The sequence below is a fragment of the Mandrillus leucophaeus genome, unplaced genomic scaffold, assembly GCF_000951045.1.
Source record: "Mandrillus leucophaeus isolate KB7577 unplaced genomic scaffold, Mleu.le_1.0 Scaffold245, whole genome shotgun sequence".
NCBI classification, from domain to species: domain Eukaryota; kingdom Metazoa; phylum Chordata; class Mammalia; order Primates; family Cercopithecidae; genus Mandrillus; species Mandrillus leucophaeus.
In genome coordinates, this window is record NW_012102532.1 from 1,705,144 (window position 1) to 1,717,781 (window position 12,638).

The 12,638-nt window shown below is 37.1% G+C and overlaps 1 protein-coding gene across 2 annotated transcripts in view; it reads right to left on the reverse strand.

The window, feature by feature from the left end:
* The window catches only part of CD163L1 (CD163 molecule-like 1), an 81,424-nt gene extending 80,408 nt beyond the window's left edge, over window positions 1-1,016 (reverse strand). For both annotated transcript variants that reach the window (XM_011983069.1, XM_011983068.1), the window contains exon 1: window positions 934-1,016. In XM_011983069.1, coding sequence (XP_011838459.1) covers window positions 934-964 — 31 coding nt within the window. In that variant the 5' untranslated portion in view covers window positions 965-1,016. The remainder of the gene's footprint in view (window positions 1-933) is intronic.
* Between the last annotated feature and the right edge of the window lie 11,622 nt (window positions 1,017-12,638).

Consider the following 12,638-nt stretch of genomic DNA (forward strand, 5'->3'; position numbering starts at 1 on the left):
AAAAAGGAGGCTTTGAAAAATATCACAATTTCTGCTGGTTTTCTAGAAATATGCTGGTCTTTAGTCATAAGCAAAATAGTTACAAAATATTAAGTTGACTTGTAGTAATTGCACTGAGGAATGGCACAGAGACACAGTGCCAACAGAAGGAGCACTGCATTTTCAAAAGCCTCAATCCTATTGAGGAGTTATAAGTCCCGAATACAGCAAAAACCTCCCTTCGTGATTCTTTATTTCCACTAAATGTCTACGAAGTGCAAGTTGAAAGGATACTACTAATTTCAGACGTGCTCTGAAATACTTCTTAGCCATATATTCCTTTCTTAGTCCTTACTCTTTAGGGTCCATCAAAGACCTATTCTTTGTTTTTTATCATAATGTCTTTTTATTTATTTGCTTTATTAAAATTTATAGCAGAAAGATCAAGGGCTCAGACTTAGCTGGTCCTGAATTTAAATCATACTTTAGATTCTACTATATGACCTTACATAAATCAGTTAGTCCTTATAAGTCTTCATGTTCCATCTACCAAGGGAGACAATAATATCTGTAAAATAGGTTACATGCGTGAATTAAATTGAAATGACCTAAAGCATTTACTGTAGTACCTGGCACTTGAGAACAATAAGTTTCTAATTTATCCCTTCTTTCCATTTCCACAACTTTATATCCTTGTGTGACTTCTAATCTCCAGTCTTTAGAATACATTTTCTGTTTACTTTATTAATGATTTCCTCCTTTCTTGAATTTCAATTTTGCCTCCAATATTGCTGCTACTCTAAGTTCCACACAACTTCCAATTTTTTTGCATTTCTCATGTCCTGTTTTCTTTTTACCTTACTATATAATATTTATATCTGTCTGTTGTTACACATATTCTTACTATACCCACCATCTCCCAAATGGCAGAGCAAAATAAAAGTAAACCCTTACCAATATGCCAAGAGTTTTGAGGCAGCATCATTATGGGACTATCTCTTCCTGAGTCCTGATTTAACTCCTGGGTCCTCTTATATGTAATCTCAGAAGTGTACTTATGAGGTGAAAACAGATCTGCTGTTTGGAAATGACAATACTGTAAAATTGAGTTCATAGTTCTCCAAAGGGGAAGTCATTATAAAAGCTGAAGTTGTTTTTTCTTTGCCACTTCCTTAGCACGTTAGGATATGGAAAACAAAGGAAGTTAAATAATATGCCTGGAAAGTCTCACAGAATAAAGAGAACTGTAAATTTCCACTCTAAATTTTAAAAAAGACTCATGTTTCACATTTAAAAATTTTTGCTCTATAAATGTGATCTTGTAAGCATAGTTTTATAGATATTTAAAAGATAAAATATATCATCAAATTTGTTTGCTTTAGCATACATATTTCAACCAGTTATGCTGAAAGGATCAGAAGAGGTTACATTGCTGAAAACTGGCTAGTCTATGAAAGCTTTGCTGATGAAACATGAGCACAGATAAACATATTTCAAAAAGTTCATGTCTATAAAAATGTTTAACAAAAATGGAGTCCTTTAAAAGTGGTTTTTTCATTGTTAATGATTATGTAAAAGAAAAAGCTAGGTCATCAAATGAGTTTGGAAAATATTCGTTTAAATGATTTCAACCATTAGGCAGAAAACCATGAGTGGCTTCTGAGCTCGTAGTGATTGCTCTGTGTTTGGATCGGCCTGTATGTCCTGCCCTGCTTCTTTGGGAAAATTGCTTTTTCCATTCCTTGATATGTTAAGAATGGTAGATTATATCTAAGAGTGGTAGATTACATCTTTTCACAGGCCCATGTCTCCCCGATTACAGTGACAAGTTCAAGGAAAAGTCAATGACCCAAGTGAGCCCATCAGAGGGTTTGCCAGGATTTTTTGTACCATACTTCGATATCAAAAAGGCCTATTAGTGAAAAAGAAGCTAATATATACAGAAATTAAAATGAGATATACAATATCTAAGTACTTTAGATAAATAAGTCCTTATAAATCTCCATCGATGAATTCAAGAACTTTGTTTATTCTTGTCCCTTTTCGACTTAGATACATGACAAACCTTTTTTTTTTTTTTTTTTAATACTTTAAGTTCTAGGGTACATGTGCCATGTTGGTGTGCTGCACCCATTAACTCGTCATTTACATTAGGTATATCTCCTAATGCTATCCCTCCCCCCTCCCCCCTCCCCACAATTGGACCCAGTGTGTGATGTTCTCCTTCCTGTGTCCAAGTGATCTCATTGCTCAATTCCCACCTATGAGTAAGAACATGCGGTATTTGGTTTTCTGCAAGGGATGTAAAGGACCTCTTCAAGGAGAACTACAAACCACTGCTCAGTGAAATGAAAGAGGACACAAACAAAAGGAAGAACATACCATGCTCATGGATAGGAAGAATCAATATTGTGAAAATGGCCATACTGCCCAAGGTAATTTATAGATTCAATGCCATCCCCATTAAGCTACCAATGACTTTCTTCACAGAATTGGAAAAAACTGCTTTAAGGTTCATATGGAACCAAAAAAGACCCCGCATTGCCAAGACAATCTTAAGCCAAAAGAACAAAGCTGGAGGCATCACACTACCTGACTTCAAACTATACTACAAGGCTACAGTAACCAAAACAGCATGGTACTGGTACCAAAACAGAGATATAGACCAATGGAACAGAACAGAGTCCTCAGAAATAATACCACACATCTACAAAAATCTGATATTTGACAAACCTGACACAAACAAGAAATGGGGAAAGGATTCCCTACTTAATAAATGGTGCTGGGAAAATTGGCTAGCCACAAGTAGAAAGCTGAAACTGGATCCTTTCCTTACTCCTTATATGAAAATTAATTCAAGATGGATTAGAGACTAAAATGTTAGACCTAAAACCATAAAAACCCTAGAAGAAAACTTAGGTAATACCATTCAGGACATAGGCATTGCCAAGGACTTCATGTCTAAAACACCAAAAGCAATGGCAACAAAAGCCAAAATTGACAAATGGGATCTAATTAAACTAAAGAGCTTCTGCACAGCAAAAGAAACCACCTCCAGAGTGAACAGGCAACCTACAGAATGGGAGAAAATTTTTGCAATCTACTTATCTGACAAAGGGCTAATATCCAGAACCTACAAAGAACTCAATCAAATTTACAAGAAAAAAACAAACAACCCCATCAAAAAGTGGGCAAAGGATATGGACAAACCTTTATATAACAGAGGCTAAATAAAATTTTGCTGCAATTAATGCCATGTATTTTGAAGTCAATTAAACATTGGAGCTTGCTAGATATTAGCGAGATGTGCCTCTGAAATGATAAAGTGCCTTTCTCAAAATGTAGTTACTTTCTTACTTCTCAGAACTGAGGTAGATGCCCAAAGTCAGAAGAAATCAGAAAGAAAACAGGGAGAATATTTTCTGAGAAAGCTTGCGATGAAATGTCTTTAGGAAAATGTAATTTACTAACTAGGATAGGTCATATGATGGAAGAATGGAAGACACAAAAAGAGGATGCTGAAACTTGTTCTACTATATTATTTCTCAACCATGCTGAGAAAAATTGCCTGAAATTTTTAAAATACAGTATGACCGGAAACTCTTTCATGCTAACAGAATCCACAGCAAACTAACTGCTGGTGAAGTGATCTCACAGAAGTGGGAACTGAAAACAGAAAACAATAAAAACCTGATTATTGCTATTCTTTGATAGAACATATGCCTCCACAATATCTTTGCTACTGTTTTGAGCTTCTCCCATTTCTAGACTCCCAAGTCCTCTCACTCCAAATATTTGGTAGCAGATTCTAATCTAAATGAGTCCCTTTCTTGCCTTTATGATAAAAAGGCATAAGGGATGTGATAACTATCTCTTTGGGGAAATAGGTGAATATTCTGCTTCAAGATCTCACGCAAGGCTATAATCACATTGTAAACTGGGGCTGTGGTCTCACCTGGAAGCTTGACTGAGGAAGGATCTGCTCCCATGGCCACTGTTATTCCATGTATTGAATTGTGTCACCCCAAAATTTATAGATTAAAGCCCTAATCCCCCAGTGTGACTATCTTTCAAGATAGGGCCTTTAATGAGGTAATTAAGGTTACATGAGATTATAAGGGTGAGGCCCTAATCCAATAGGATTGATGTCCTTATAAGAAGGGACACCAGAGCTTGTTCTCTTTCTTTCCACATATATGCAGAAGAAAGGCCATATGAGGACACAGACAAAAAGTGGATGTCTAAAAGCCAGTAAGAAAGCCCTCACTAGAAATAAAATTTCCCAGTACCTTGATAATAAACTTCTAGCCTCCAGAACTGTGAAAAAATAAATTTCTGTCATTTTTAAGTGACTCCAGTCTACAGTACTCTGTTATGTTGATCCAAGCAGACAAATGCAGATTTTGGTATTGAGAAGTGGGATGCTTCTGTAACAGATAACCTAAAAATGTGGAAGTGCCTTCGGAACTGGGCAGTGAATAGAGGCTAGAAAAGTTTTCAGGTGCATGCCTGAAAAAGCCTAAATTGCCTTGAAGGGGCTGTCAATAAAAATATGAATGCTAAAAGCAATTCTGATGAAGTCTTCCATGGAAGTGAGGAACATGTTATCGGAAACTGCAGAAAAGATGATTTTTGTTTTAAAGTGGCAAATAACTTGTCTGAATTGTGGCTTAGTGTTTCGTAAAGTGTAGAACTTGTGAATTACAACTTTGGATTTTTAAAAGGGAAGATTTGTGAGCAAAGTGTTGAAAGCACAGCCTCGGTTTTCCTAATTGCTCATGGTAAAAGGCTAGAGGGGAAAGATAAATTGACAGCATCGTTAGGGGAAAAAACAAAAACAAAAGCAACCCAGAAATTGAAGATTTGGAAAATTCTCGGCCTATTTATATAGTAAAAAAATGATAACGTGTGTTCTGGAGAGAACATCAATGGTGTGGCTCCTCAATCACTCCATAGAGAAATTAACCATGACTTTTTTCATCACCTTAGCAGGAGCCATGAATAGAGATGGGATTATATCAGCAGAGACCCTGCCAGTTTGGACCAAAGAGAATAGAGATGGGTTGAAATAAATCACGGAAGGCTTTCTGACTTCTGAGATTCTGTAGGATGAAATAACAGAGCTATTCAGCTGTGAATATGCTTTATCCTTCAAGGAAAGGGATAAATGACCTTGAAGGTGATTCAGAGGTCATCAGTGCTATCACTTCCACTGTAGGCCCAGGGAAAATGCTGTTTTGTCTTCAGTTTCAGAGGATGAGACCATCTCCTCAGTTTCAATAGACCAGCTGCCTCCATCCAGTACCTGAAGAGTGGAGCGTCCACAAAAAGTTTTAACAGGCTGCTACTTACAGCTGTAGTGGTGACAATGCCACCCCTGTGGGCCTGAAGGGCAGAGGATTCAGCCAAAGATAATAATTGTTGAACCTTAAGATCTAATGGAATTTGCCACTTCTCCTTTTTTGGAATGAGAATGTCTGTCTTATGCCTGTCCCACTACTGTTTTTTGGATGTACATAACTTGCCTGGCTTCACAGGTTCATAACTGGAAAGGAATTTTGTCTCAGGATGAATCATAACTTGAGTCTCACCCATACCTGATTTAAATGAGACTTTGCACTTTAGACTTTAGAACTGATGCTGGAAAGGGTTAAGACTTTATGTGTTGTTGGAATGGGATGAATATATTTATCATGTGAGAATAACATGAATTTGGGAGTGGAGGGTGGAATGTTATGGAATGAATTTTGTCCCCCGCAAAATCCACAGGTTGAAGCCCTAATGTGACTATATTTGAAGATAGGGCCTTTAGGGAAGTAATTAATGTTACATAAAGTTGTAAGAGTAAAGTCCTAATCCAGGATTACTATCCTTATAAGAACAAAACAAGACACACCAGAGAGCTCTCTTCACACATGCAAAGAGGAAAGGCCATGTGAAGACACAGAGAGAAGGTGGCTGTCTGCAAGCCAGGAAGAGAGCCCTCACCAGAAACCAAATTTGCTGGCACCTTGAACATGGACTTCTAGCCTCCAGAACTGTGAGAGAATAAATTTCTGTAGCTTAAGTCACCCAGTCTGTAGTATTTTGTTACAACAGCCAGAGGAGACTAATACAGTTCCTAATGTGGTTGCTGGCAGAATGTGGTACTGAGAGGCTCGGTTTCTTGCCAAATTGGACTGAGGCTGCCCTGAGTTTCTTACCAGGAGGACATCCCCATAGAACAGAAAGAGTGTAAAATCTTGCAGAGAGAGAGAGAGAGAGAGAGAGAGAGAGAGACATATGGAGTCACAGTCCTTTCTAACCTAATCTTGAAATTGGTATCTCAGCACTTTTGCCATATTCTATTCATTAGAAGCAAGTTACTAGATCCGGCCCACACACAAGGGGAGCAGATTACACTGAACACGAATATGTGAAGGCAGCCATAATTTGGAACAATTTTGGAAGAAATCTACAACAAAAAGTGAACAAAAAATAGACTAGAGAAACTAAAAACTATAGGACAATATGCAGCAGACTTATAATTGGAATGCCAGGAGAAAAATGATGACAGAATGGGGCAGAAGAAAGACTCAAAGAAATAATAGTTAAGAGTAATGACAGACAGCAAACCACAGTACAATGTACTGAAAGGACACCAAGTAAAAAAAGAATAACACACACACTCACACACACTCTACCTAGGTATGACATATTTAAATCTGCACAGGCATGAGAGAGAGAGACAGAAAGAGAGAGAGAGACAGAAAGAGAGAGAGAGATGCAGCCAGAGGAAAAAAAAACACATTATGTATCTATATAGAGAAAAAAAATTACAGATGACCTCTTGTCAAAATTGTGCATGCATGAGGACAATGAAGATGATATCTACTAAGTGCTAAAAGAAAGAAAAGAACCTGTTGATTAAGAATACTCTGCATAGTGAATGTATATTTAAAAACCGAAGGAGAAATTTAAAAACCCTTAAACAAAGCTTGAGAGACGTCATTACCAGTAGATCTATATTAGGCTTAGTGATTTACTTCCAAAGCATAGAGTATAGAAGATGGTAAATAAATTTACAGTGGAGAAATCTAGCAAATACCACTCCAAACAAATGATCAGTGATCACATCCCCAGTGATAACATGTATATATCATGTATGCCCTGATATTTTGTGATGAGTAGGGCACTTTACCTCTGTGGTGTTCTTTCCCAAACCCCATTACTCCAATCTATTCACAAGTAAAACATGAGACAAACCCCAAATGAGGGACATGCTAAAAAACATCTGACCAGTACTCTTCAAAACTGTCAGGGTCATAAGAAATAAGAAGAGACTGAGAACATGGCATAGACCAGAGGACACTACAAAGACAGGACAGCTAAATGCAATGTAATATCCTGAATTGGATCCTGAAACAGAAAAGAGGCATTAATTTTTAAAAACCTGCTGACATTTTTAAAAATCTGGAGTTTATTTAATAGTAATTGGATTTGTTTTCCGGGGCTACCATAGCACAGTACCACTAACTGGGTGGCTTAAAACAATAGTAATATATATTTTTTACAGTTCTGGAAATGATAAGAATGAAATCAGGGTGTCAGCAGGCCATGTCCCTACAAAAGCTCTGAGGAAGGAGCCTTCCTTGCCTCTTCCTGGCTTTTGCTTGTTGCTGGCAATCATAAGCATTCCTTGGTTTGAAGATTCATCACTCCAGCCTCTGCCTCCACCACCACACAGCATCCTTCCCGTGGGTTTCTAAGTCTACATTTTCCTCCTCTTTTAAGGACACATCATCGGATTTGGGCTTACTCCAATCCAGTATAGCCTCATTTTAACTGATTACATTTGCAAAGACCCTATTTCCAATTGAGGCCACATTCATAGATACAAGGGATTGGGACCTGAACATATCTTCTGTGGGGACACAATTCAGTCCACGACAATAATGTACCAATGCTGGTTTCAAAGTTTTGACAAATGTTCCATGATGATATTAAATGATAATTATTAGATTAGGGGAAATTGAAAATGGATGAGCAGTAAATGGAAACTCTCTTTATTATCTTTGCAAATTTTCTGTAAATCTAAATTATTCTAATATAAAAAGTTTATTTAAAAGAGAAGTGAGAAGTGTATCTTTTAAAAGTATGTTTATAAAACATTTGAGGAAATATGCTGAAAGAAGGAAAATGAGCAAGCTACCCTACATTTTCAAATGCAAACATAACCTATTTGTATAATTTATGATGTTATTATAAATCACAGCTATAGATTTATACATATATGTATATAATATAAGTTTCTTAAATTATAACATAGTCTTTCTTTAGATATATTTATTAGGAGTTTTTATAGTCCACTGTGATTCCAAAAATAATAAATTGCAGTGGTGAGGGACAAATTCCTTTTTCCTTCCCTATAGATTATGTGGTCTTCTTGTAGATACTATAGCAGAAATTCGGGGTAAGCAACAATATGGTAAGGAAAAAGTGAGGAATTCTAGGGCCAGAAATATTTTTTAAAATTTTGGCTTTAAAATTTTCTTTCTAACTAGAAAACCTTTAGAGAAAACTAGAACACATATACAAACAAGATTTTAGATGACAAAAAAAATATTTACAACCACTCTAGGGCTACCTATTTGTCAGATAACCATGAGATCATGCTAGAAAGGAACGGCAAGACATCGGAGGATATGACTAGGTAGGAGGACATAGCACTTGTTTTTGGTCTGAAAGGACAGTGGCAGGTTACAGAAAATAGACAGAGCTATAAGAACCCAGAAATCCCCACAGGCCAAGAAGGAGGGCTTATATTTACAGATTGAGCTGGTGAGATCACGGAGTCAACAGCAGCACCAAGCAGAAGACATGATGCTGTTTCATCAAAGTAATGCCAACATCTGTATCTATGACTCACCCAATCCTAAATAAATGCATTTGCCCATAGTGACAAGGCAACTAACGTAAATGCATGAAGTGAGTTGAGATCAGAATGTGGTACAACGGCAGGTGCATGTCCTGTTGGAAGGAAGAAGAGGTTACTCACCTCCAAGTCATCGTTGTCATGTTGAAATGATGGCCCAATGTTTTCAGACCTCCTGATTTTCAAGAGAAACAGAAATCTGTATTATATTAGCAATAATCCAGTCAAAAATTGGAAGAAAAAAGATACATTTATAATGACAACAAATGCACAAACTTACTTAGGAGCCAATTAAACAAGAAGTGTTAGGACTGTTATATTACAACATACAATAGAGAGAGAGAGAGATTATTAATAGTGAACGAATTGTATTGGGTGGACAACAGAAGGAGATAATTCTGTAAAGGAGTCATTAAAAAAAGTAATCTAATAATTATTAAGGTGGCAAAGATAAACATTTTTATTTCTAAGTACATATTTTCCAAAGAACATGATTTGTTTAACTAGGTGATTGAAGTGGCCAAGTGATATAGACATTAAAGATAAGAAAAAATTGAGACTAGACGGAGTCAAAAGCAAACCTTGAGAGGACAATTTTGCTAATATAAATTTGTTTGTTATCTGTATGGAGGTGGCCCTTATTCTAGATTTGCCTTTGTTTCATCAAAGTAAACAGGTTACCTACAAAGAGTAACAGTTTCACAAATTTACACTTAAGTGGGTATAAGACAATGAAAATTGGAAATGTTTTGACTCCATATAAACTGTATTTTGTTTTGAAAAGCAATATAACATGATGGTGACGAATGTGGCCACTTGATCCAGAGCACCTAGGTTCAAATTTCAGCTCTGTCATTACTAGCTGCATGCTTTTAAGCAAGTCATTTAACCTCTCTGTATTTTAGCTTTCCCAAATCTAAAATGGGTATTAAAAAGTATGTACCTCATAAAGTTATTGCGAGTATTAAGTTTTTAATTCATATAAAGCATTGAGACAATCCCTAGCACATAGTGAGCACTATGTAAATGTTAGCTCTTATTATATGGAGTGGAGATTTCACCATGAAGAGGAAATATTGAGCAATAAAAGAAGGGGAGAGAACATTACTACTAATATTCTGTCAAACAATGATGGAAAGTCTGAAAGCACCACAACAATATTTTTGAACCATCCAGGAATGTATTAACAGGAAATATTTTAACAATTAATGTCTGACACATAATTTTGATAAAAATAAATCTAAAATATAAGTAAAGACTCTATTTTATAAATATTACTTTGAAACATGTACATAAAGATTTACGTTAATTAGCATATAGGCAGAGTTCCTCGGTATATATACTCTAAAAAGATATACACATGTGTTCATATTTACACACACACATATATATAGTACCTGGCATATGATTGGATGCATAGTATATGGAATATAATTGGGTATTTAATACATAATACCTGACACATAGTAGGTGCTCAAAAAGTTTTGTTGAATAAATGACTAAATAATTTAGTTAATTTATGTCAAATATATATTTGAAATTGACAAGAAGTACAAAAATACAGAAAGTGTGCCAAATGGCATGTTTCCACAAGAAGGTTGTTTTGGAGACTTAAATGTCAGAAAGGGGTGTTTGTAATACCTGGATACTAAGAAAGGATTAAAAATCAATTTTCATCTTTCACCTGGATCTCGGCAAGATGGTACAATAGAGTTTTCCAACACTCGCTCCCTACAGAAACATTTGAACACTATTCATGCACAAAAATACCCTCACAAAAGCTAAGAAAACCGGGTGACAGACTATAGAACATATGTGTAGCACAGCAATAAGAAAAGATGCATTGGAGAGGAAGGACAGTTTTACATGATCAACATCACCTCTGCCCCAAACCCAGAAAGCATGATGTGGAGACAGATACCCTCCCTGGAAAGGGAAGTAAGCATCAGACTTTGCCTAGAACTTCAACACTGAGCCTGCCCTAGCAAAACCCAACACTGGGCAGGCCCAAGGCCCCAGACTCCAGGGTCGCAGTCATAGACTGGGTTCCAGGCCCACACTGGTGTCAGGCCAGATCCTACAGCCCTAGGCTCCAACCATGCTTGTTGGACTCAGTCTTGGGTCCTGCCATACCACCAGACCTACTCCAATGGCCTCAGACTGCAGACTGCCTTAGTATCAGGCTGGCCCCAGCAGTCCTGGGCTTCAGATACACTCCAGGGCCAGGCCATTCCCCAAAGACTCAGACTCCCAGCCTTTTCCTGCAGCCCTAGACATCAAGCTAGCATCCATGAACCAAGTCTCCAGACTGACACCTGCAGTTATAGGATTGAGGCCCATCTAGCATCAAGCCAATGCCTGTGGCTCCAGGACCTATGCTTACTCCCATGGACCCAATCAGAAAGTAAACTCAAGTAGATCCAGGCTCCAGGCCCAACCCCATGGATCATGACACCAGGCTCACCCACCTTCTGGCCAAGGCCCCAGGCTTACCTGCAAGAGGACTTCAGTAGCATGCTTTTCTGCGAACCATGCCAAATGACCTGTCCATAACTTCTGGATGGGCTGAGTGATAGAGGGCTTTCCCATACAACCCAAGTCTCCAAAGACTGCAATAAGTCCCTACCTCATTAAATGCACAGACACCAGCATAGCCACAAGGATCAAGAACACAGCCACGAGGATCAGGTAAACATGGCATCGCCAAGAAACAACGTAAAGCACCAGTAAAAAATTGATACGGTTTGGATAAGGTTGTTTGTCTCCACCAAGTCTCATGTTGGCATTTGATCCCCAGTGCTAGGGGTGCAACCTAATAGGAAGTGTTTGGGTCACGGCAGCAGATCCCTCTTGAATAGATGAATGCGCTACCTGGGGTAAAGGTTAAGTAAGTTCTTACTCTGTAAGTTCCTGTGAGAGCCAGTTGTTAAAAAGAAACTGACGCCTTGACCCTATCTCTTGCTTTCCCTCTTGCTAAGTTTTCTTGGCACACATTGGCACCCCTTCTCTTTCTGCCATGAGTAAAAGCAATCTGAGGCTCTTATAAGATGCTCACTCTTGGATTCTCCAGACATGAGAATTGTGAGCCAAACAAATGTTTTTCTTTATAAATTACTCAGTCTCAGGTATGTCTTTATAGCAACACAAAACAGACTAAGACACTAACTCTAAAGAAATGAATATATGAACTGTCTAACAATGAATTCTAAATAATTGTTTTAAAGAAGCTTGGTGAACAAGATAATACAGAGAAGCAATTCAATATAATTCAGAAAACAATTACCAAAATAAATTTAAAAATTAACAGAAAGGTTAAAATTCTAAAAAAGAAAAAAATTTAATAAAAATTGTGGAGCTAATAAATACAATGAAGAAATAAAAATGCAATAGAGAGCCTCTACCACAGAACTGATCAAGCAGAAGAAAGTATAATATATGTGAACTCAAAACCAGTCGGAGGAGAAAAAGAAATAAAAAGAAATGACAAAAATTTATGAAACAGCATCAAATGAGTAAATATCCAAATTATATGATTTAAAAAAGGAGAAGAAAGAGACAAAAGGCCAGAAAACATATTTTAGAAAATAAATACCGAGGTATAGGGAAGACAAAGGTCTCCAATCAGATTTAATGCAAACAAGACTCCAAGACATATAATAATAATCACACTGTCAAAGACAAAGAGAGAATCCTAAAGGCAGCAAGAGAAAAGACACATATCAAATGCAAGGGAGATCCAAAAAGA